The sequence below is a fragment of the Sabethes cyaneus genome, chromosome 1 (assembly GCF_943734655.1).
Source record: "Sabethes cyaneus chromosome 1, idSabCyanKW18_F2, whole genome shotgun sequence".
Lineage (NCBI taxonomy): Eukaryota > Metazoa > Arthropoda > Insecta > Diptera > Culicidae > Sabethes > Sabethes cyaneus.
Window position 1 is genome coordinate 142,273,541 of NC_071353.1, and position 26,082 is coordinate 142,299,622.

A 26,082-nucleotide genomic window follows, 5' to 3' on the forward strand; every position below is an offset into this window, starting at 1 on the left:
TTCCATAGAATTACACCATGTTTACTTGTAATGAGAAATAATGAGAAGCATGTATGTAAGCATAACAAGAAGAGCTAGACCAACGCGGCCAGAGCAAAGCAAGCATTTGCAGAAATACTGCGCACTAAAAAATTTTGTGTGAACTGTCGGCTGCTGCTTTCCCATGGAATTTCAACAAGCAGATGTCTTGCACTTCTTCCCTTGCTTGATTATTGGAAACGGTTTTCTTTTAAATAAAATCATTGTTTAATAGAGCAAAAAAGGCTACCGCAGTGTGATGTCAGAGCCATGTGAGGGCTGGTAGCTGCATTTTCTCGAACATTTGCTGGAGCTTGCGTCGCTTGCTCGCTGCAGCCTTGTATCTCGGCTCGGCTAGAGTCATGGCGTCCAATTCGTCAGCTGATTGCTGCATAATTTTCGTTTTTGATTTGAGACGTCACGCAATAGTTCAAAGAAATCGTGTATAAACGATAGATACGAACGAAAATAATAAATCCAGATTATTAATAACGAATTCGTCAGGAATTTTTGCGAAGAAATAGTACAATCTATTTGCGATTATCATTTATTTTGGTATTACGTATTTTGCCGACTTTATTTGTGTTGGTAATAGCGAAAAAAGTTCTCACTCACACAGAGACGTTCGTCGTCGTCGTCGTCGTTTTTTTGTATTGAAACTGCACAGCGTGTCAACGCAAAAATGCAATAATCAATCCAAAACGTGATGGTTCAGGTCGAAACTGTTGAATCATTTTTTTCGCTTCGCCTAATTTCCATACTGGGTTGCTGTACCTCAAATGGTAAGCCTTGACGCGGGTCAAAGGCGTCTATCTCAAACGTTTTACCAACAACCCATTTTGGTTTTTGTTCAGGGATAAAAAAAACGAATGAACGCGGTCCACCAAACAAAGTGATCTTGTGGTTTTTGATAGGCTGAGAGTTTTTTTTTTTTCAAATAGTACAACAGTCTTAATTCAAAAGTTAAAATATTTCTACACGACTTGCAGCAATCCTTTATTATTGACCTACCGCAGAAGGAAACGCCTGCTAGTATTGGTGTCCGTCCGTTATCAAACGGACGTTACTTCTTGGTTGCCAATACTGTTATTCCCAATTCGGGACATGTTGGCTGATCTGTTTACAGTAACAAGATTCCCCAAATAATGATAACGCGTAGTTTATCAGTAAATTTCCAGTTCCCTTAAAATTGATTCATCTTTGAAAACTATCGTCCGCTTTGTGACGCTTTTTCAATAGCCTGTACTGTTTGCCCTTAGTTTCACAAGCTTGATTGTGGTGGTATTCCGTTGCCCCTTCGGTATTGCGTATTTCGGTTGTGGTCCGGTTTCTAGAATTTTCAAACGGTTAAATTTGCCTAGAAAACGGGTTTCGCTGCATCAATTTCTGCAGCTGCAATTTGTAGACAATTTTTGCAGTAATTTTATTATCTTATCGTTGGATTACGTGCCGAATAATTCAGTTTGAAGCTCTCAGATCAGATCTACTTTCCCAGTAAGCATGGATAGGAAAAGAAGAAACAAATCAAGGCAGTTTGGAGGGTAACGCGTCATACCAATACACGCTCAGCGCGAACATGTGCGCTGAACGTAACGACGCGAGAAGTACATAGGAACGGTTGTAAGTGTGTGGGTTTGTCCTCGACTGCAGTGAGTCGATTGCTGCAGCGGAGGCTATCTGCGAAGCACAGTCACCGTCGTTTGATCAGAAAGGTTTTCGCAGTCGTTGAAAGTGGTACTGTTTTTAGAGTCTCTAGCTAACTAAAGTGTGTAGAGTTAAAAAAAGCAATCAGTTTGTTAAGTCCCATATAAGGAGTGCACAAGTCAGCAATAGTTGAGTGGAAGTTTTTTTTACAATTTCGTTCGTGGCTTCGATTTTTCGGTTCGAACACTGCGGTGCACGAGTTCTAAAGCAGGTGTGTAGTGTGGAAGCACATCATCACAGAATATTGGACAATCGAGAGATCCTCGCATGCTAGAAAAGCGAAAAGTAGATCGTAGCTTTTTCTTCTGGAAAAAAACTTAGCAAAAAATTAGTCAGAGTCAAAATGGTTGCTACGAAGCACCGAATTACGTCACGATTCGAAAAGTCAGACAATCTAGACGATTGGATCCGTAGGATCAAAAACAAGAAATTCATGGTTAAGCGTGAAACTCGCGGACAGGACTTGCGAGTGTTGGCCATGCTAACCGGAGCACTTTCTCACGCCGAAGAATGCCAGCGGCGTGAGAAAATCCGCAAGCAGGAAGATAGAGCCATTAAGTGGGCCCGGATTCGTTCCCGGCTCGCGGAACCGCCTCAGATGTACTGTGACCTGGAGGAAGAGGAAGAAGATGAAAAATCGCGTAACGCGTCCAACACCATCTGGAGTGAAGATTTTAACGGCATCAATACTTTCATAACGGAACTGAGCAATATCAAGACCTCCGTCAGCCGATAGAGATTCTTTTTTCCAAACTAATGTACTAAAGTTAGGGAACACTCTCGATCTCAATAATGAGTGCAATCTTTAAACTTCACATTAGGCGTCACTTTGTTACGACGTAGAAGGTACGTTTTCGATCACCAGCCAGAAGTTGTGAAAACATTTTTTCGCTGGCCGCCATTTTGAAAATGAAAATTTTCATCATGTTTGATCTTGCGCACGCACACACTTGCTCGCAAATACGTATATATCCACAAATGTACTCACAGTACAATGTGATCAGGAAGAATGCGCTTCGGTATCAATGCCACTCGGTAAGCAACCTGTCGGGGTTATATGTTCGTGTAAGTGTGTGTGCGTGCAAGGGTGACTGTTCGCACGCAAGGGGAATATTTTGTTTGTCCGTTTGTGGACTTTCCCTTCCCGGTACAATAACAGAGCGAATGACTGAGCGACTAGAAACGGGCTTGAGTGCAATATATCTGTATGTCGCCTTGGGTTCTCCCCACCCGTGTCAATGCTGTCGTCATCGCCGACCGCGCTTTGCTTTGCTGGTGATCGAATCCGTTGAGTACGTGCGTAACGACGCAACGCCATAGTGAGCGAGGGACAAGGGGGGGAAACAAAAGCCTTTGTTTGAAAGCAGATTTTTCTTCTTTTGAAGGAAAATTCCATCGATGCAATCGAAGACGAGAGTTGTCAAGGCTGAGCAAAAATTGTGATGAAATAATCGGATTAAAGTTGTATATTTTTGTAAACTGATTTGTACAAAGCTATTTTTCCTCCGACATGTGTCACCAGGACAGAGTAGGCGATTTGTTAGCGTCTGTTTGCCAGGTTGAAGAACATTGTTCAGGGACAAGACAGAAGAAGAAGAATATCGAGCTCCGTTACGTAGATTGTAGCATATATAGGTCACGCGATTCCAAATCATTGTAAGACAATTTCGGTAGAGGATCTCTAGGCTATAGGATATTTTTTATTTATCTACAGAAGAAAATGTACTACATGAAAAGCATAAGAAAATCAAAAAAAACTCAACCATTTTAGAAGCGCCTATCGTGTAAACAGTGTCATTTAATGAAGTTTTTCATTTCCAGTACCAAATGAGACAGTGATGCACCTTTCCGACCATCCGACCAAAACGGAGCTAGCTCTCAATCGGCTTGGATGTCGTCTGGAAACAAACCTAATTTCAATTTTGGTTCGTAGTGTGTCACTTTTTATTATTTTCCTCTAACTTTTAAGTATGTATTTTGTTTTAATGAATTAGGCTTGGAATGCGTACTATGTTTAGATGCATTTATACATTTTTGATTCATATTGAATCGCGAGTAGTGTAACATTTATTTTCCCAAGATGAACGCAGTTTAGAATTCCTATATTATTATTATTATTTTCTTGTTTTGTCCATTTTAATCAGTGTTTTGTTTTTGCCGATCCGAAACAAAAGACGAGAATATTTTGTGTAAATAAAAATTTAACTTGTTGCGTAAAAATTTAAACACTTCCTGTTTTATCATTTACCTAGTACGTAAGGCAAGACTAATGGGTGATGTGTATCTATTTACAGCTTTCAGATAGAACGTAAAAGTTCTGAAGGGGGCGTACCTAGAGAAGCGTCACCGAGAAGAGGTATCACAATCCTTTGCAGAGCAAAAAAGTCGTCCACTAGTCGATCGAATATCAAAACGATCAGTCAGCTGGGTCGAAAGCCACATACCACCACCGGCGGTGGTGGAGTGAGTCAGAGAGAAAGAGAGTGAAACAGAATGATAGAGGAGGGAGAAATCTGGCAGGTGAAGAATGGCCGAATGTGTACCCGTTAACAGTAAAAAAAGAGGTTAAACGAGGGGCCTTCCACTGCCACTGCTGCTAGTGCTGTTTTCGTACAGCTGGTGTTTTCCGATGCCGAGGTGTGACTGCGCTGCTGACTGCCCAGGACGGCGGACTCCACCCGCGGGGGACCCCTTCTTCTGGAAGCAGAACGCGGTAATCGTGTCACATCGCAAGCGGATCCACAAGCGACGACGACCCAAGTTGAGAGACGAACATAAAAACGTCGATGAAACCTGGTAGTAACAGAGCGGCGACAGCGTCTAGGCAACAAGTGATAACTTCGGGTAACACACTAGGCTAGAGGAATAGGGCAAAACATCGCCTAAGTAGGCAGTGCTTTTTTATGTAGTCATCCAATTTGTAGTTGTAATCCAAGATGGCGGCGACGGGTGAAAACCCAGCCATCGAAAAGTTTTATTTAATTCGATTTTCTATTTTCCATGAAAAACAAAGTGGCAAAAAGAAGTCACGTATGCAGGAAGGCGACCAGCAAAACCGATTGAATTTCTTTCAGCCAGAGGCTTATGTAAGCACTGCACCACTTCGCAGATGGCATAGATCTTCGGTTTCGTCTGAAATCAATGCAGTTTTCGACGTAATTTGGTTAGTAGGAAAGATAGTGGGACAAGAAGAGTTAGAGTAAGAGAAAGACACACACGTAGAGAATGAGAGAGGACAACAGCACAAAAGAGAAACCTCAATTAAGGTCACCTTGCAGAGAGGGAAAGGAAACTTGAAAGCAAACACGCCAAGAAATTACGTGTAGCGGTAACTAGCGCTGGTTTTTTATTTTACGATCAGAGCTTTTTTCGAATTTACAGCCCAAGCGCACGCGAAGCGGACTCCAAGCGCAGCGCAGAGTTCAGTTACGTTTTCCATACGGAGCCGTCTAGCTTCTCCGGACTCCCCCCCACCCTCTTTGGTAGACACCGTGATGTTTTAATATTATGTTGCGCGCTAGTGAAGTTGAACGTGTCTGGACGTGTATTCTCACATTGGAAAGTCTACGACACAGGAAGAGAAATTTACTTTCATTTTACAGAAAACATACAGAGCAATGAATGCATCGCCCACTTCCAGCGCAGTCTGTTTGTGAAGACGATCGTCGAGGTAAAGTGCAATCGTTTATTAGTTCAACGCACGTTTGTGTTTTTTTGCAGAGCAGAAGTAGCATTTTGAGAGGTACCCCTCTAGGCAGAATTCGAAATTGAAACGCACCTATTATCGACAGCAGGCTACGTGAAAGGAACACGAATTGTTGTTACAACTGCGGTTAAATCTAAATCCGGCGGTATGCTGAGCTTTTAGTAGAACCTACTTAGAAACTTAGGAAATCATTACTGGAAGACGTTGAACCGTCCTCACGTTGTTAGTAGAAACGAAACCCCCATTCTGATTATTTGCAGCCATCGACGGAAGTTCTCTTCGGGACCGACTCTCGGCAGTCGAGTTTCTTTGTTCTGTTTTTCTTTGTCTCATCCATGTTTGAAAGGCATCCGGATGGCTAATTTGGTCCACTCCGGATTCGCACGCGGTTTGGAACCAGCCAGAGAAACGGCGGTAAACAACCATGTTACATCTCTCGAAACCACGTATTTTCATCTTTGCAGAATACCACCTACCAAAGCAGATGGGCCCGGCCCATGCTTTAGCTTTTTCTCCTTTCAATACCCTCGTTACGGGATGATTCTTCACAAAACGGCGGTAAATTTGTGGCTTGGACAAACAACAAACAACGAGGAAGCAAACAAATGAATGTAGGATCTTGCAAAACAGCATTATCTTGTCTTTGCAGCCAGAATCAACGGACCGGCGCACGCCTCTTCTCGAGAGCAAGCCGAGTTTCTATGTTTTTATTTTTTCCACTTATTGCCACCAGAGGTACGCACCTACCTGGTCTTGGAGCAAACCAAAGAACGCGGACCTTAGGCCCTCTCCCCTTAATCAGACTACTCTCCTACGACGGAAGTAGTACCACGGGAATCGCATGAACTCGGTCGGTAAAAGCCTACAAATACGTACCACACAACCCGAGTTTTCGTCTTTACAGCATTCCCCGAAAGGTCCGGCTTCGAGCCGAGTTTCTTTGTCTCTATTATCTATTTTTTCAATCTACAATCTGGGCACCCGGAAATGCCAGAAGCATGGGAACTGTCCACACACACTGAATGAACGCAATGAGCGAGAAGAGACATGGGTCGACCCCCCTCCCCCCGCCACCGAACGATTAGGGCCAGGAGAGATCAACTATGCGAAGCTACGAAGTTTTTGTTTCTATTACGGTCCGGCTCTTATAACCAGCCGAGTTTCTGTGTTTTTTTTGTTTTTTTTTCTTCTAACAATTATTTGACAACCTATTCCGAACGGAACTCGAAGAGGCAAATCCAAGTACTATCCAAGTAGACACAGACAAAACAATCCACGTGATGAGACCATTCGAAAACAAAAGGCATTCCCTCTAAATAGTAGACTACAGCAAAATCGGCAGAACCTGAATCGATGCGGTAACATCAAAACAATTCCCTGCAACCACCAGAATCGTTTTCTTTTACAGTTATCAAAAAGTTAGAAAGTTGGAATTAGAACGTATAAATCTTGGAAGGAAAACACGAAAGTACATATCAAACGAAATGGGAAGAAAACAAACGTCACACAGCACTGAAATGAATTCCATCTGTCAGCGAGATGAGATCTAGTAAGCAGAATTTTTTTTTGCAAACACAATCAGCATTTTATTTACAGACGAGAACAGTTTGAAATCGTATATCATACTGCGGAAAGTCACATCAAGTTTCAACAGTTTACAACAGGCTCTACCCCAATTGCGAACGTAAGCCAAAATGTATTTTTTCCAGAAAACCAGCTTTTTCGTATTTACAGCATTTTCTAAATGGAGTTAAACTAAATCAAGTACAGAAAAAAGCACGACTCGAGTAGTAATGCCAAGTTTATGTCTAACACAAGTTTAGTGTGAAAAGTCACTCAAATTCGCCGAGGAAGCGCCCCGTTTTGCATTATGCGGTAACCGAATGTTCAATTCTCCCCCCGACAACCAGAGTTTTCCTCTTTTGCAGCCACAAAAAACGTAATGCAATGCTTAAAGTGAATAATCCCAACTAGGCACTAGTTTTGCTGTCGGATTTGGGCGACAACGACGACAACAACAACGACGTTCAGGGTTAATGCGATTGGTGCGTGCGTGTATGTGCGATGGACGGGCTATTTGTTTTTGGACGGTGCATCCTTTTCGCGTTATGGGTTTCTGTGTTTTCTTCATTGTGCCTACACAACAAGATGTGAGCGGCCGGTGTGCAGACGACGGCCGTCAAGCCGCGAAGCCAGCAAACAAAAGCATGTGTGGTGGTAGCTATGCTAATTTCCTACACTATTGTTTTATCTTAAACCAATCAAGCAAAAAAAAAACGTATTTTCGTTCTAAGTCTAATAATCCGTAGTTGCGTTAGTAGTGTTTTGTGTTTACTTACTCGGCCCCTCAAGCCGGGGGTTTGTTTACGATAATCTTTTTTATATTTCCGCAGAAACTCACCTTTCTAATGCATTACACTTTAGTGGTTGTTCCAAGTTTGAAATGGTTGTGAATTTACTCGATAAGTTAAAGGAAGGAAACAAAGAACAAACAAAAAAAAGAACATCACGCTTTAGAGATGAGCTGTGTTATGGGCTTCGATGTAACTTATACATTTATTCATTTCTTACCTTAAAGTACTCTCTGTTAACATTGTATTTTACTCATAGTTGCTTTGCCTTTGAGCACCTGGAAAGCTAAACAAACATGTAATCCCTCCGAAAAAATGGGAAATCGTAGAATTTATTTTTCTCCTCTAATACTGTGTACAATTAGCACTTAAGAGTGACTTACGTTGATTCTTGCACCACTAACCAACACACACATACACTGGAAAAAAAAACCTGCTAATATGCTTTTGAAAGTTGGGTGAAGAAAAATGGAGCAAATGGTTTTTTTTGTGATGATTATGAGAAACGAAAAATTATAAGAGTTTAAAATGAAGTTAATTTGTGAGCACGGTTTTCGATGAAAATCGCTGCATGTAAGAGAAAACAAAACAAAAAGAAAGAAGGCACGGGCTTCGGTGAAGTTCGCTGCGTGAAAAAATAACGCCTACTGCGAGAAGACGGGCTGCTCGATGCTCCAGTGGACATCCAGCGTGACGAGCCCGTCATCATCATCATCATCATTATTATTGCTACGAAAAAAGTAAGAAACAAAGACAAAGTTCACACAAAAGTGCCTGTCGTTTGTTGTGTTTTGGTCGAAAATATTTTTAATATTTTGTTTGTGAATTTGTGAATCGTTTATATTGATATTGTGCTTGCTCATGATACTAGTGTTAGTGTTAACATCTAGTTTTTATAAGCTTTGATATTCCGCCTGAGGGGTGTTCTGTTTATTTTACATGAAAAATTTGTGAATGTTTTTTTTAGAAGAAAAAAAGTAAGTTTGTTTTTTTTTGGTTTTGTAAAATGTACCGTTGCATTGCGATGTGATTTTGGACTAATTAAACCAATGAAAATGAAGATCTTGTATGCTATCATGTTAAATTTGGAATTTTGCTCTGTGATGAAATGGAATTGTATAGTGAGTGATCTAGTGATTGGAATTTTTACTATGTCAAACTTTTCTAAGCATATATTTTGTTTCACTGATATAATCTATTGTTCAACGCAACCATCAACTTCTTATATGAAGCTTTCGATTGTAACAATGCCATAACATTTACTAAAAGTATTGTATTAGCAATGTGTATCTTACCTTACCTTCGGTGTATATTTAAAATAATGTAATAGTTGAGGCAATTATTGAGCATGTGTTAAATATGACGCAAGTAGAGCGCACTCCCCCTCGCCCGCCAGCAGTCCCACAGAACCCGATCAGCCCGAGAACCTAGAGGGAAGTCGATGACAGAACTTTTGAGACGCGAATGCACCCACCAGAACAGACACCTGCACATCGCTTCCATCCATCGCCTGTATCGCTGGCCAAGTGCGTGTTTGTTTCCGCATAACTTCATCGCCACACTTTCGCAAAAAATTGGGCAGCATCCAACACCACCACCACCACCATCCACCATCCCTGTATTTTCTGTATGTGTTCTTCTGTGCACGAATTACTGCTTTGCAAAAAGATGACGTTTACTAGCAAAAAAAGTGGGATCATCGGAACAACATCATAGCAAGCCTGGCACGCACGAACCGTCGCAGTTTCCATGACGTCTTTGAATGAGGCTCCCCTTCTCCGCCTTCTGATGTAACACGCACACACGATAAAGAATCGAATCGAAGTGACCGTCGACAGACACATTCGGTAAATCCCCAAACCCCCCCTTTTTTCAGCTAACCACGCGTGGAAGGCGCGTGTTTTTCTCTTTTTTTCAGATTATTTAGATTCAGATTTGATACGATATTTAGTACGACCTGGGCAAACTTAGTTGGCTTATTGCTTCCGATGCGTGTATTTGTGTGAATGTTTTACCTTGCGACCGTCGATCCGGCCGTCTTCCTTTGACAAAAGCCGGCATCAGGACGCATTCTTCGTTCGTCGGGATGGGAATTCGCTTAGGAATCGGTTGATTTTGACGTCGTCTTTGGCATCCCCCTGTACACGGCGTTTGACTGATTTTGAGGAATTATTTTCCCGGGAGATTCGAGACACTTTGGGACACCCCGGCGTAGGAGGAATTCTACCGAATTTAGAAGCAGTACAGTGATTCAAAAATAACCAAAATCAAACAATGGAATGAAGCAGTAATTTTCAAAAAACAGTGACAAATGAAAGTATAACAATTGGCCTACCATGGTTGCCTGTATCGACGCATAATGGAGGCTATCCGGAAATTTACAACAAAATAATTAAACGGAAAGTGAAAGTTAGAATATGTTTTCGAATAATCCTGAGGATGGCGAGCAAGCCTCCATGAAAAATGACACGACGACAGCAACAATCTAGTCATCCTGTGTTAAATTGCGAGCAACTAGCAACTGAACGAAAGTCAAGCTCCAGCAATTCATAACAAAACCAAAGCTTGCTGTGACCATAATTGATCAAGAGACCACCCAATTGTCTCTGTCGATCAAATTCGAGCTCGCTGGATGAAAACAAATCCCGTTTCCGAACGGTTTTAGTAATGTCTACCAACGTGCGCACATTAGAAGCGTTGTGAAAGACATCAATCTTACTAAAGGAAAGTTTGCCTGCCACAATGGCTACCAAGCAGTTAAGAAGTGAAACAGTTCCTGAAAAATAAATATTAGTAAAAAAACATCGAAGTTACCAGTAAAATCCACAAAATCAAGTTGCTGAATGGCCCTTTATACTTGGCCAAAACCTACGAACTCTTTTGCTGCAAACACAGCTGGAAGTTAAAGTTAAAATTACTCCACTAAAATATGGGAAGTTTATCCATAAATCAATCAAAAGCCATAGCCGAAATGTTAGTGAAATGCAATGGTGCTGAACAACTGATAAGATGAAGTTTTTTTTGCTGAACTGAAACGTGTTGAAAATCAATCCTTTTTTCCTGTTGGCGAAAGTTCAAAGTTCATTCACAATGAAGAAAAACTGGCCTACTAAATCATCGGCAATTGACTGTGTAAAGTTTTTGAACCAGTTTTCTGAAAAGTCTCCTGTTCTTCCAGTGGAAGTCTGTTACAACAATCTACTAGTAATCCTTCAGTAGTGCAATTGAATTGAAATCAGTACTAATGATGGCGCACGCAGTGCAGTTATGAAAAGTTTGAATCAAATCAAAGCAAGCCCGTTGTCTGATGAGGCAAATTTGAAGATATGACAAGAAGTGACAAGAAGGCGTTTTACCACAGTAGATCAAAATAATGATGGTCGCAGTGGTGCTCATCTTCCGACAAAGCAAAAGAAAAGCCAAGAAGCCGTATAAAATCTTTCTTTGCGAATTAATGTGAGATATAATGTTGAAGCCAGAGTGGCGGAAGTGTTTTTCAATTTAATTGGTAAATTGCCAACTTCTACTGCTATAGCAGCATCAGTAGCACGAAATGCATGAAAATATATTAGAAGTGCAGCAGTAGCAGCAGCAACAGCAGCAGCAGCAACAACAGCAGCTAAGTCAATTTTTTTTGGAAAGCTGTCGAGAAGGTCGAAGACCGCGCTGCCACAGCTCGCGTGAAGCAGAGTTTGAAAAATTTGGGAAAAAGTTGGTCAGCGATGTTTGCTGCCGGAATCAAACCGAGAGTGTTGAAAAATGTTGGAAAAAAGTTTAAAGAGGCTTTTTGTAAAGCTCTGCAATTGGACTGCAATAAACTTACTACAAGTAGTGAAGTGTTTGGAAAAAAGTGTTATCAGATGAGAGAGTTTAATCTATAGCAGAAGTCCGGCAAAAGCCGCGTGCTATGAAGTAAAAATGGGCTCACTACCGATAGCCATACCAGCCTCCGGCTGAGGTATTCTTTGTCAATCTACACGCAACGGATAGCCGAACGAAATCAGTTTAACGTATTCACAAAGGCTGTTTAAGCTTTCGTTTCTTTTCGGTGCACAACCGAAGAGGGACACTGCCCATAAACAGACTTTACATTCTGTGACCTCCGAAATGGCGATGTAATTCGCATACAATGTTCTACAATCTAAAAGGATTCCAAGTCAGAGTTGTTCCCGTTTTTGGATTCAAGAAGTTGCAGACTATACACCACAAAACACCAACACAAATCGTAAGGAAACGAAATCAACCGGGGCGGTCGGCGATCGACACAAGCTATAGATGACAAGCTGACGTACTGAAAACGAAAAACAAAAAATGTCCACATCCAATGTCAGTCCCACGCCAACATACCCCCCCACCAATATCCGGAAAAAGTATCGATTTCGCCTGGTTCGTTCCTTCGGGGACGACCTGGGCCACCAGCGGCACCCTTTTCGGGGGCAGAAACCAATGTTCTTTGGACGGTGTTTCAATCTCCACCCTCCAATCCATTCTCCGATGAAAACAAATTTTTAGGATTAGGCGACGAAAAACAAAAAAAAACACCTGCGCAAAAACACACCAATATTATTCCTGTTCGAGACTACCGCCGGCAGCAGCAGCAGCAGCACATAAATAACAAATACGCACATCTCAAACTAATACTTCTTCCTATGTTCTATCGAGCGCTGTAATACTGTTATACCAACGACGAATCGAATTATTTCCGAAACTGGCTGTCAAGGCTTATGGGTCGGACGGCCTTTGATCTCGAGACTGGATGCCTCATCCAAAGATGCCAGAAAGGGTGCCACAAGAAATTGATCTTTTTCTTCCTTTTCCAAAATACCGCAATCCGGCTCCTACCAAGAGACCGATTCGCTTGACGACGACGAATACGAAGCACGAGCTGTGGCCCAGGCAAGCGTGAAGAGGATGCCGGAAAGTCGCGAGAAGATGGGCCCCTTCTTTTGGGGAAAATGCTTTCTGTTTCATTTATCTTTCGGCGGACGCAGCTAGGGTTCCTGGTGCGGAGGACTGGGTGATGGTCGTGTTCGGCAAGCGAGAAGAGCTTCGAATGCGGACCGCGTTCGAAGTGGCCAGCGAGAAGAGAACACGATCCAACGGGCTGCGGGATGGTCACTGCGGTTCACCAGCGAGAAGAGTTTCGGTGCGGACCGCTCCGAAACGGCCAGCGAGAAGAGACCGCAGCAACGGGGGCTTTCTTCAGTTGATTGTTTTTATTTTGGGCTGCCTTGCGAATCCGATCCATTCCAGATGGCGTTAGAGATTTTCTAGGACTTTGGTTTACCACAGACGGCGGGGTTCCACCACTTTTGCGATATCTTTCGTACCTTTATAAGTTTTGAAGTTATTTCGGGCAGCACGAGTCTTACTTGTTTTGCATTAAACTTTTCTATTGTTATCGTTAGAATATTTAAAAAATATCTTTGTTTATGAAACCACGTTATTTAATGCACTAGTCGTAAAACAAAACTCTTTTTTAACTTAAAAAATAAAATAAAAACAAAACAAAAACATTTAAGACTGAAATCTAAGACTGATATTAAAAAAACATTGCACAAACAAATAGATAAACTTAAAATCACACAAAAATTTTAATAACTCATACCATTTTAAATACTTTAAACGCATTAAAAATCTAAAAATTAAAAGCAAAACTCATAACGAGAACAAAACAATAATACCACGCTTTTTAAATAACGAACAAACCATGCATTCGAAGATGATAAATAAAAAGGACGAGTGGGAAGAGGGCGGGCCATAAAAAAACAAAACTTAAAATAATGTTGTGCCTAATGTTAACACACTGAAACTTGTATAAGTATATAGTAGTAACAATAAAACACAACTCAATGAATGCTAATTATTTGCTTGCTCTATATTCTCCATAGTTTTTTTTCGTAAACGTTCGTAAATATCACATCCAATGTCCAATGTTTTATCTTTTCCATGGCGGTCATACTTTAGTACTGCGCTTTTGGTTTGGAATAAAATTCGTATTACGATTAAATAGTTAGTGATTACATGGGTCTGCCTCCTCTTTTTGTTGTACTTTTCTATCGAAATGCTCTTTTTTTTGTTCTGTTTGGTTCACAGCTACACCGGTTATCTGATTACTACGAGATACTTACTGCATTTAAAATGGCTATCATTGCAAAAAATTTGTTCAATATTCCTAACTCCTGGCTTGCTTAGTAGGCTCGCGCCTACTCAGCCTACTCAGTCTCACTGCTGTAGTAGTCGAACATCTTGTACAGCGACGGGAAGATGGCCGGCGGTTGCTGGTTCGCACCGAACTGACTCTGGCTGGCAACCATCGGACCACGCGGTGGGCACATCCGGTGGTCGCAGATGCCGTTCTTGCAGCCGACGCACTTGCCCCCGCAGCACATCAGTCCGCTGGCGCACTTGCCGTACATGATGCTGCCGGCAATGCTTTCGCCGCAGTGCTCTCCGACACCCTAGCATAGGATGAAGACAAACAATAATAGATAGTTTTTTTAGGTAAAACATTCCACAAAAAAGTTGGCAAGAGTTTATACCTTCAAACAAGACAACCGCCCGCAGGGATTTACTTCGGCTCCGTGGAAACACTTGCCGGTGTCCTCTACGCTCGGGGGAGCGTAGAATTTACAGCGAATCTCCAGGACGTTGGTGCTGCAATTTGAAAAAGAATGAATGAAATGAAATTTAAATGGGTAGCGTTCGTAGCTGAGCTTCTGCTCTAGCATTGATGTCGTCCGGTGCAGTCGTGCATATGCTTTGTAATATAGTGGAGACGCATTGCGTTTTATAAACAGTACACAGTGTGTCTGCGCCTGAAACCGTTTTTCCAAACCAGTCAACAGGACAGAATTGAAAGATAAAATATTTAGAATGTTCAGGGTTCGTTTTCACCAACATTTCTTTTTGTCAGTAATTTGTTCAGTAGGGTTTATTTCTAATTCCCGTCATAGTAAGTAAGGCCACTCTAATTTTCAACATTTCTTAGATGGATTTAATGAATACTCCAAAAGTTCTTGTGCTAATTTGACTCAAACACACTTACCTTCCGATCCGTGCACTTTGAATTCACGTAAAAGAGATTATTAAAGCATTTGATTGAAATTACCCAACTGACTTTATTTCTTAAATTTGTCGTACTGTTTTAAAATCCGTCTATCAAAATTTTTCATCGTCCGAACTAAAAATTACAACAATGTTTACGTTATGTATTTGTGTAGGACGGCAAGACAAACGTTATTCTGCAAAAATTTCTGCGGGTCATGCAAGTTTTCCCGGCTGCAGAATAACAACAATGCGTTGCGTGAGTTATTTTCATTTTATGAATGACGGAAATTGAAACAATTAATCGACATTTTCTTCTTCGAAAAAACGTTGGCTGCAAGCAATAATGTCACCGTAGAAAGCGGAAGAGAGGGACGCCAAAGAGAGTCTCTCAATTTTACTTAGGTCCTTTTGAAAAGTTACGCGAGAATTCTTTAATAAAAAAAAGCATTTAAATAGATCTCAGCTCACTTTGATTGATTGCGTATAATAGTCAACAAACTATAATATTGGGAAATAACTAATTTTGCATTGTGTGTTATAAAAAACGCTGATATTTTTAATAATTTATGTTCGATAGGACGGAGATAGGAAATTACGACGAAGCAGCAACATACTCTATTATCATAGTTGCCATGAAATGAGTTTTAATACGGTGGTCGCGGCTATCTCATTTGGTCGAAAAAAAGTAAACCAAAAACTCAGGTTGTGCATATTTTCTTTTTTACGACTGTGATTAAAACAAGGATATTTGAAAGAAGCCAAATTGTTATTACGTGCGGCATGTAGCTGATAGTATTTTGCGTCGTGAATAATTTACTAGTCTGTAGTTAAGTTTGCTGGACCAGTGATCAGTATAAGAAGGTTCGTGATTATTCAAAAGAGCATATGCCCTAGCTGTTGCTTCTCTGTAGTTACTGTCAAATTTGTGTTGTACGGGCGAAAGACAAAATAGAACGTTGCACGGGCGTCTGTCAGTGGTTTGATTTCATGCACTTAAATTTAAAATTGAAATCATTACCGAAGTGAATATTGTTAACGACAGGCCTGAAAAGTAAAAATGGTTTTTTTTGGTGCCAATCGAATCCAAGGATTTGGTTTTAATTTGAGGGCCGTCTGATTTTGATATCAGGTTTTATGGCACCAACACAATGCATCCGTTTTTTGATACGTTCCGGATATTGGACAGAATACTCATGGAAAAAATACGAAGGTCTTTGCCTGATTCTGGGCACAAAGGCTGGATTGACGTAAATCTACGGATGTAGATACAATTCGATAATGCTGGACATTTTTCAAATGTTCAACGGTCTGTTACGCAAATTTATAATGTTTGTTAGATGAGGTTGAGATTAAACTTTGTAAAATCCCTTGCTCTCCGTATCCGGTTTATTTAAATTTGTAATTCCATAAAAAGTCAAGTCATCAGTTGACTTGGCTGTAGATGTCCCAACATCTTTAATTGCAGAGGCTTTTGAGGTAGCTTGCCCGCTTAAAACTATTAAGAAGACTAGAGAAACACCATGGTGGAACTCTCATCTCGCGGAACTAAACAAGCGATGCAAGAGAGCCTGGAACAGGCATCGCAGGGATGGCGTGGAGCCTTTCAAGCAGACCCGGAAAGCCTATGCTAAGGCTCTATGATCGCATGAACTGGCACAGGTTCTGCAGTACCGTTTCCAGCTTCGGCGAAGTAAGTCGGTTTAATAAAATACTGTCAAAATCGAAAGATTATCAAGTTAATAACATTCGAAGTTCGTACGGCAAATACTGTAAGAATGACAATGAAATCCTGACATGTCTTTTTCCTATAGCCACTTTCCAGTCTGTGTTGGACCTGAAGTTCGAAACGAACTAGAAATCGTTTTAGGTGACTTAGTCACAACTGAAGCGATTGAGTGGGCCGTGAACAGCTTCTCCCCATGCAAATCTCCTGGAACATATGGAATATACCCTATTATACTGCAGAAAGGATTCAAATACCTCAAACACATTCTGAAAAGGATGTTTGTGTGTAGTACTGCTATTGGGTACATCCCAACTCAATGGTGTAAAATAACCATTAAGTTTATTCGTAAAGGCAGACGCGCGACATACGAGCAAGCAAAAAGTTTTAGATCAATCAGTCTAACGTCTTTCTTGCATAAATCACTTGAGCGGGTTGTTGATCACCACATCCGCGAAACAAGCTTACTAGAAGTTCCTCTTCATTCACTCTATCATGCTTATCAAAGTGGCGAGTCTACAACCAGTTTGTTACATGATAAAGCGATTAAAATTGAGGTTGCTTTTTCACGAAAGGGATCTTGCTTAGGAACTTTTTTTGATATAGAAGGTGCGTTTGATACCGTATCTTTCGCTTCCAATTTGGAGGCTGCTCGTCATCATAATGTGCCTTTAATAATTATTAGAGATAACCCTGCTTTACCAATTGCGGCATGTTGGATAAAATAAAAGATTTAGTCTTGGTTTTCATCTGAATATGAACGTTATTGGAAAAATATTGAAACTTGTCGTCAAACGACAAGTTTCATTGTTAAGCCTTGTGAGAAGGTAGCGAAATTTCTTTTACAATACTCTAAGATACAGGGTGTTCAATAAGTTCGAATATAACTTTTCATCGTTGTATAAGTGCGCATCATGTGCATTCTGTGTTTTGGTATTGGTGTCAGTTTTAGCCTTATATATAGGCTAACCGACGCGCAAGGTGTCGACTTGGCGATGAAGGAGTACCGCAACGTCGTAGTAAAGTTGTTTGCGAGAGGTGAGCGACCCGGGAACATATTCCGGCGGTTGAAATCCCACGGGGTGAAGAGGAATTTCATCTATAACACCATCCGTCGGTACCGGGAGACGGGCTCGGTGAAGGACCGTGCTAGATCCGGGCGGCTGCATTCGGCGAGGACGCCAGCTGCCATCAAGATGGTGAGGGAGCGGGTTCGTCGAAAAATGAACCGCTCGATCCGGAAGACCGCTTTTGACCTAGCTGTGTCAATCGGGATTGCCCATATCATCATGGCGAAGGACCTAGGATGTAGGCCGTACAAGAAACGCAAGGTTCACGGGATAACGGAGGCTACAACGGAGAAGAGGCTGGACAGAGCAAAACTGATACTTTTGCGGCACGCTGGTCAGGAGTTCGTATTTTCTGATGAGAAACTGTTCATCTTGCAACAGCCGCACAATGTCTAAAATGATCGACTGTGGGCGCCGACGTTGGCCAGCATTCCCCCGTCCCACATAAACATCCCGCAGTTCCAGAGCGCCGCGTCGGTGACGGTTTGGGGGGCCGTATCCAAGCGTGGGAAGCTCCCACTGGTGTTTATCGAGAAAAACGTGAAAATCAGCGCCGCGTACTATAAGACCTAGACTCTGGAGAAGGTTGTATCCCCGGTACTTCGTGATCTCTACGGGAAAGATCATTACGTCTTTCAACAGTACGGCGCACTGGCCCACACGGCGAATATCGTCCAAGCGTGGTGTCAGGATCCAGTTGAATAACAGCTTATCAAGCTCTTGTTACCCGGTAATTCGCGGCACAATGGTTGAATAAACTCCTATTCATAAAAAATGTTTGTTGGGGAGAATTTAACTGATTTTCTCGATAAGACTTTGTGGCCTCCCAGCTCCCCGGATCTTAATCCCTTGGACTTTTATGTATGGTCGTACTTGCTGGCCAAGCAGAATTAACATAAAGTGAGCACTATAGTCCAATTTCAGAAGCTAATTTCCAAGATCTGGAACGAGATGCCCATAGACCAGGTGTGTGCCACGTGTGATTCGTCTCAAGCTTGTCAAAAAGCACAAAAAGCTCGTCAAAAAACTCGTTTTTAAACACATTTTTAAAGTGTATTCGAACTTATTGAACACCCTGTTAACTACAGTGTTCTTGTCAGATCACTACACTGCAGACATATGGCTACGATTCAGCGAGCTGAATCTTTTCATTGTGATTTATATGAGTCCGACTACGGTACACCATATCACGTAATTTGCAATTGTCCTGCAGTAGCACAATTGCGACATAATATCTTTGGATCCTACATCTTGAATGAATCGGATTTTAGGAAATTGAAATTGCGAGATATTTTGATGCGTCTTACCGAAAGCGGTATAGAGCTAAAGCGAAGACCCCATTACTAACCTTGTTATAGAGGTCTTCGGCTATAGGCTCTTATTTATCATGAGTATACCTTCAAGGGGGCAAGGGGGTGTACTATTGATAAGTTAACTACCAAGGATTGCAGTATCCCCTCCTTCGAGGGTACAAAAATGACTCCGTATCGACCTTTTCGCGACTCGCGTCCGTAATGGCGGCTAGTGGGTACAACTTTCGGAAAACGTTAGCATGCCTTTAGCAACTTTATTCACGTCAGGTTGATATTTCCAACCTTGATTGTTGGTGTAGAACTTTCAAGCGTACGTGAGCGGAGTTCCTAAAAGCAAATAAACATTGTCGAAAAGTGTACGTACTAGCCGCCATTACCCGCGCGAAAAGGTGGATATATGTGTTTGTGCTGTCCAAATTCCCTTATCCAACCCCCTATTCCCATCGTGTTCCACACGATTGTGAGGAACGTGCTGCTCGAGCCACAGATGCTGATACCTGATAATCCACTAAGTCACAATCACACATCCTTTGATGATTGGTGGCAATAATATCACTTTTTGATGATTTTTGCATGACTTATAGTACCAGCTAACTTTAGATAATTGGTTGAAAACTACATACCAGTTGACAAATGATGTACGTTTACTGGCTACAAAACAAGTTACGAGCACCGATCTTTTAAAAGCAATTCTTGGACAGAAAATTAATAATCATAGGATAGGAGATCTTTTTTACGCAAGTAATTAATTTACCGCATAAATTCCGGTCGATTAGGTTAACTCCAAAGTTCGCAGTTCCACTATTAGGACTTTTTAGGTTTTAGGTAAAAGCTAAGTTGGATTTGAAATCAAACTTAAAATTGAGCTTTGAAATAGACATTAGAGTATCATTTGGATTTGAATTCAGACTTGACGTTTTGTTTAAAATTGGATCAAAATTGAACTAAAAATTACATCTGAATTGGAAGTTGCAATTTAATTTTGAGTCGAACATAAATTAGAATCAAATTCGACTAGATGTTGCGCTCGAATTGCACTTGAAAGCAGAATTGAAACCGAATTTAATTTGACTTGAAATTGGACTAGATATCGGATATAAATTTTGATTTAAAATTAGACTTTCTAGCCCCAACGATGCAGAACAAATTACTTACGGTTGTGCGAGGGCCCAATAGATGTAGCCCGTGAGCAGCACGGTCAGGAACAGCACGGAACCAGCGGACATTTTGCCTATGGAAACCCCTTTTTTAATGCTCCCTAACGAACGGAAAGGACGACACGGTACAACAAGCACAGCACAGATTCACGGTACAAGCACAGCCGCACAGTCGGGTGATTCCAAACAACGCGAGAATCACTGTGAGTACACCGGATAATCACTTTTGTTACTTCATCGGGAACAAGGCTCAGGTTTGGTAATTAACTAGAGAAGAACCTGCCAAAGCTTCGGAGGCTTCTGGTGTCGAAGATTCTCTGTTGGAAACTACGGACTATCTGGCCGCTACTGGCCATTTTTATAGTTGACAATCGGTCAGGACATGCTCATCCGCAATACGTTTAGTGTGGAGAGGGTATCCTTGGAGCCGCCCAGCACTTATCCACCGCGTACACGCGGGATAACGTTTGTGTCCGAACGGTCGGCGGTGGGGTAAGGACGAAAATGAATTATTAATTAATTCGCGCTAATTATTCAAACGAATACTATTTTTTGATGCAAGTTTGATGTATTCTAATGTGCTTCTCATCCTGCGGTTTCTTTTTCCTTTTCGAAGTTTAATCGACTGTAAAATCCCGACTGAAAACTTGTCATCGCACAGATCAGCTGATCCATTCAAGCGAAATTTCTTCCAGCTCTATTCGCCTATGCCCAGCAAATTTGCTGGAACTATTTAGCATTATTCAAACTGCTGAATGGGATACCAATTAAAGAAGTATTTTAGTGCAGTTCATAAAGTCAAGGTTGATTTGGGAGCAGTTAGCATATATAGCAACTGTTTTTGCACATCGTTTAAAATAACTCTGTTAAATATAGAAAATAATTCTAATCGGTTTTCTCATAACTGCTCAGTGTACATTGCATCAGTTCAAAAGCTACTTTCAATGTGAAACTCTGAAGAGTTTTTATTATAACTCAATTTTTAGTGACATAAAAATCAATTAGCTCTTTCAAGGTTTATATAAATTTTTGGTAAAAGTCACTGAAACGATAAAATTTTTTTTTTTTATTTTCCCATATTTTCATCATCAAATTTTCGATTTCACAATTCTTACAGATCGTAGCTTTATGTCACTTGGTCCCAGAGTTAGTTATTTGGATGTTTCCTGGGGGACAATTTTATCAAATAATCGAAGTTTGCTTACAACATGTTGGTTTTTTCAGACAAATCCCCGACTGTGGTTAGGCAAGCCCATGAGCTAAGCCCCCTCTAGAAGAGATTTAGCTCCCCCTAGAATAGTGAACCTGGCCGACCAAATAAAATGCTTGAAAAAAATGCCGGGGGCTATAGCCCCCTTTAGATATGGGCGCTAGTTCCGCCAAAAGTCTCAGTACTATTATCGACCATTCGACTCAGTACAACGTTGGGCCAACAAAACAGCGTTGTCGGCTGGGTAAAAGTTTGGATCATTAATCTAAGGTCAAAGGCATTTAACTGTTCTATCGCTATAGGATACCAGACCAATCCTCTATTTGATCTAGAGTAAAGTGACCAGATTTTTTTTTTGATGAATGCAGGACATATTGAATAGCTTATTTGCTAAATCGATTCGGTAGTAAAAATGGGGTCATTTAGAAATTGGGCACTTCATTTTGGTGCTAGCGGCGCTCCCAGTGGTCATGGATGCTAGCTTTTGGTAGCGTTGTGTTATTTCTTATTTGTAAACGGTTGTGCTGGGTATATGTTTTTCGCAGTATAAAGGTAACGTAGTTTGGAGATATTCATCGTGCAGGAGGAGAAACGAAAGTAATTGTGTGCGGTCACCTGCAGAATCCATCAGCGTCGGCTCGGGAGCTGGAGGGACTGATGGATTATCCTAAAAGAGCTGTGGTGTGAGTAATTGAGGGGTGCAAGGAAACTCAGGGTTATCCGCAAGGTGCAGGCCAGACGTTGGAGTTGAACTCTTGATCGTCTACTGCGGTTGAGGGTCATTCGGAAAGTCAAGGCTGATCTCAGCATCACGGCATAGCGCTTTGGCGAAAAAACTGACTACTGGTCGCTGGCTGTACTGTACGGCGAATCCGACTCGGAATGGTTACAAGCGTTAACGAGCAAATGGGAAGCCCAACTGAAGCCTCAAACAATAAACAAAAGCTAGAATGCGGTCTCGTGGGGTGTGCGGCCGGATGGTGAAGAAACACGATGCATGTGTCTGACTCGATGATGAATAAGCTTTAGAGAAGGCCGATTTTAACCAAATACAGGGGTGCTTTGACTCGCGGTAGGATGTGTAGTAGATTCGAGATTGGTTTTGGGGATGGGTTCGTGATAAAAGGTCATTACTTGGCAAGGGATTTGTTTCATTGGCATCTGTGAGAAAACCAGTGTTTTGTGACGGAAAGGAATTTGGAGATACACAGAGGGAGATGCCTCTTCTTCTTCTTCAGCTGCATAAAGCCGGGGTGGCTCATGCTGTTTCAAGCATTCGTCTCCATTCAACTCGGTCTTGGGCCACTCGTCGCCAATTTCCTAGTCGTCTCAGAAGTCGCAAATCGCTTTCGACCTGGTCGAGCCATCGTGCACGTTGTGCCCCCCTGTTCCTGGTGCCGGTGGGGTTGTTGAAGAGAACTATTTTCGTCGCACTGTCATCCGGCATCCTTACGACGTGTCCGGCCCACCGTAGCCTGCTAACTTTCGCTAGATGTACGATGGGAGTCTCCCCAAGCAGTGCCTGTAGCTCGTGATTCATACGCCTCCGCCACTCTCCGCTTTCTGTTTGTACTCTGCCAAATATCGTCCGCAGCACTTTCCGCTCAAACACGTCAAGGGCGCGTATGTTCTCCGTAAGCAGCGTCACGGCTTCAAGTCCATAAAGAACTACCGGTCTAATAATGGTTTTGTACATTGTTAGCTTCATGCGGCGGCGTATGCTTCCTGATCGTAGCGTTTTACGAAGGGCAAAGTAGGCCCGATTTCCCGCTTGGATGCGCCGCTGGATCTCCTTACTAGTGTTGTTGTCCGCGGTCACCAGCGATCCCAAATACACGAACTCCTCTACCACTTCTAGTTCGTCGCCGTCAACGGTTACCGTCCGTGGGAGGCGCGCGTTTGTTTCCTTTGAGCCTCTTCCTTCGACGCATTTATTTTTAGCCCAATTCTCCTAGACTCCGCTTTCAGTCTGGCGTAGATTGCCTCCGCCGTCGCAAAGTTCCTGGCAATGATATCGAAGTCATCTGCAAAGCCTAAAAGTTGGCTACTATTGGTAAAAATCGTGCCTCTCGTTTCGATGCCCGCTCGTCTGATCACCCCCTCAAGAGCGATGTTGAACAGCATGCAGGATAGACCGTCACCTTGTCTCAACCCTCGTCGCGTCTCGAAGGGACTCGAGAGTGTCCTAGAGATGCGTACGAAACACATCACTCGATCCAATGTAGCTCTGATCAGTCGCGTCAGTTTGTCCGGAAAACCGTATTCGTGCATTATCTGCCATAGCTTGTCTCGATCGACTGCATCGTATGCTGCTTTGAAATCAATAAAGATGTGATGCGTGGGCACGTTGTACTCTCGACATTTCTGCAAGATCTGTCGGATAGTAAAAATTTGGTCCGTAGTTGCGCGAGCCCCCATGAAACCCGCCTGATAATTCCCTACGAAACCTTGTGCTATCGGTGACAGCCGGCGTAACAGGATCTGGGAGAGTACCTTGTAGGCGGCGTTTACCAGCATAATACCACGATAGTTGCAGCAGTCTAGCCGATCACCCTTTTTGTAGATGGGACAAACCACTCCTTCCATCCATTCCTCCGGTAGCTTTTCCTCCTCCCAAATCCTCAAAATAACCCAGTGTAGAGCCTTTGCTAGCGTTTCTCCGCCACGTTTATAAAGCTCTGCCGGTAAGCGGTCCTTCCCAGCGGCTTTGTTGGTCTTCAGCAGCCTGATTTCTCGTTTGACTTCTTGGAGATAAGGTGCTAGGACGTCACTATCTTCTATGGGCGCTCTTAGGTTAATTTCCGTTCCGCCTCCTTCTGCGACCTCGCCATTGAGGTGTTCATCGAAGAACTGCTTCCACCTGACGACCACCTCGCGGTCGTTTGTAATTACATTCCCTCTCTCGTCCCTACACATGTCAGGTTTCGGTGTGTAGCCCTTTCGAGTTTGGTTCACCTTCTCATAAAACCTGCGTGTGTCATTAGCTCGGAATAGTTGCTCTAATTCTTCACGATCTCTGTCCTCCTTTTGGCGCTTTTTTCTCCTCAGGATCGTGGTCAACTGGTTCCTAGCTCGTCGGTATTTGGCCAGGTTCTCTCTAGTGGCAATACTTAGATAATTTTTCCAAGCATTTTTTTTCTCCTCCACCGCTTGTTGGCATTCCCCATCAAACCAATCATTTTGTGTATTCCGAGGCTCAATACCTAGTGCCGCGGTAGCGGCCTCTCCGATGGCCGAGCGTATTCTGCCCCAACCGTCTTCGAGGTTTGAAGCACCTAACTCCTCGGAAGAAGGCAGTGCCTCATTCAGGTTATCTAGCTGCCTGATGTTCGGCCGAGGAGGGCGGCTTTGATGTGTCCGGTATACGGTGGACAGCTTTGAGCGCACATGTACTGCCACTAGGTAATGGTCAGAATCAATATCCGCACCCCGTCGGGAGTGCGAGGAGTGCTATGAGAACGTGCTCAATTTGGTTCATTGTACGTTGATCAGGTGATCTCCGGGTGGCTTTGTGGATATTCTTGCGCGGGAAAAAGGTGCTTTGGATCACCAGGCCTCGGAAAGCTGCGGAGTTTATACATCGTTGGCCGTTATCGTTTGTGTCGGTGTGCAGGCTATGGGGTCCTACCACCGGTCTATACATTTCTTCCCTACCGACCTGGGCGTTCATATCCCCGATGACGATCTTGATGTCCCGTGACGAGCAGCTGTCGTACGTTGCCTCCAGCCTCGCGTAGAAAGCTTCTTTCTCATCGTCGGGTCTACCTTCGTGCGGGCAGTGCACGTTAATGATGCTATAATTGAAGAAACGGCCCTTTATCCTCAATACACACATTCTCTCGTTGATCGCCTTCCAATTTATCACGCGATCCTGCATTCCGCCCAGCACTACAAAGCCCGTTCCCAGTTCGTTGGTAGCGCCACCACTCTGGTAAAACTGGGCATTTTTGCCACGAATCTTCCATACCTTCTCTCCTTTGCGACAGATTTCCTGCAGAGCTACGATGCCGAGTTTGCGGGGTTCAAGCTGTTCAATCAGCACCCGCTCGCAACCTGCGAAATTTAGCGATCTGCAGTTCCAAGTCCCGAGTCTCCATTCGTCGTCCTTGTTCCGTCGCCTAGGTCGATGCCGAATATTCCGCTCCGAATATGCTTGAATGTTGTTAGTTTAAGTTTAATTTAGGTGTGTAGCCGTACTGGGGCAACACTACCGAGTCTCGCGATGGGGCTGCCATCTTATAGTGCCGAGACTCACTATACCTCCTTCCCGGTTAGTATACGACCTTAGTTTCCACCGGGGTTGGTTACCCGATCTCCGCTAAGGTTGTTCGTATTCCGGCTGGTACCACGAGGAGGTCGGGATCGGAGTTGCTGGATAAGAGGCTAACGACCACTATGGGGTCTATATTCCGCATTATCCAGCCGTTTACCAACCAAGGGTGGACAGTTGAATCAACGTATATAGTATGCCAGTTGTTGTTTTTAGTTTATTAGGAATTTTAAACGCAAGGCGTTCATAGAATGCCAGTGTCGCTGGTGTTTCATGGAGATTTTTGTGACAAACATATTGTTGGCTCGTATTTTGGATACGGAAACATCACTGTCAAAATTGCCATCGTAGTGAAAGTCGGTAGGTTACAAACCTTTGCACGGTGCCTAACCTCAACTCTGGTTTGACGTTTTTGTGTGTTTTGTTTTGATTCCCTTCGTAACCTAATTTTATTGCTAGTGGGTTTATTACTTGTAATTGGTACCACTTGTTTGCGGAAACCGGAAATAC

At 42.7% G+C, this 26,082-nt stretch overlaps 2 protein-coding genes and 1 long non-coding RNA gene across 3 annotated transcripts; 2 read left to right on the forward strand and 1 right to left on the reverse strand.

The window, feature by feature from the left end:
• Window positions 1-1,719: 1,719 nt before the first annotated feature.
• Window positions 1,720-11,967, forward strand: LOC128732697 (uncharacterized). The gene is made up of 3 exons (XR_008411831.1): window positions 1,720-1,933; window positions 3,544-3,647; window positions 4,017-11,967. It is a non-coding gene; the product is annotated as an uncharacterized LOC128732697 (long non-coding RNA).
• Window positions 1,940-3,537, forward strand: LOC128732696 (uncharacterized). Its single transcript, XM_053825997.1, has one exon. It carries the CDS (start codon window positions 2,066-2,068, stop codon window positions 2,456-2,458), a length of 393 nt encoding a protein of 130 aa, XP_053681972.1. The 5' UTR covers window positions 1,940-2,065; the 3' UTR covers window positions 2,459-3,537.
• A 2,027-nt stretch (window positions 11,968-13,994) lies between the features above and the next one.
• Window positions 13,995-20,161, reverse strand: LOC128732912 (uncharacterized). Its single transcript, XM_053826359.1, has 3 exons — window positions 20,091-20,161; window positions 14,322-14,436; window positions 13,995-14,240 (listed from the first exon to the last, which is right to left on the reverse strand). The coding sequence occupies exons 1-3, from the start codon at window positions 20,159-20,161 to the stop codon at window positions 13,995-13,997; spliced, it is 432 nt and encodes a 143-aa protein (XP_053682334.1).
• Window positions 20,162-26,082: the final 5,921 nt, after the last annotated feature.

What these genes read in the sequence shown, in the direction of transcription:
- LOC128732912 (XM_053826359.1), bottom strand. Translation starts at nt 20,161, where the DNA reads ATGTCCGCTGGTTCCGTGCTGTTCCTGACCGTGCTGCTCACGGGCTAC. An exon ending in TATTGGGCCCTCGCACAACC is followed by an intron (nt 14,437 to 20,090) that starts GTAAGTAATTTG and finishes TTCAAATTGCAG; the next exon opens with CACCAACGTCCTGGAGATTC. An exon ending in GGCGGTTGTCTTGTTTGAAG is followed by an intron (nt 14,241 to 14,321) that starts GTATAAACTCTT and finishes ATCCTATGCTAG; the next exon opens with GGTGTCGGAGAGCACTGCGG.
- LOC128732696 (XM_053825997.1), top strand. Translation starts at nt 2,066, where the DNA reads ATGGTTGCTACGAAGCACCGAATTACGTCACGATTCGAAAAGTCAGAC.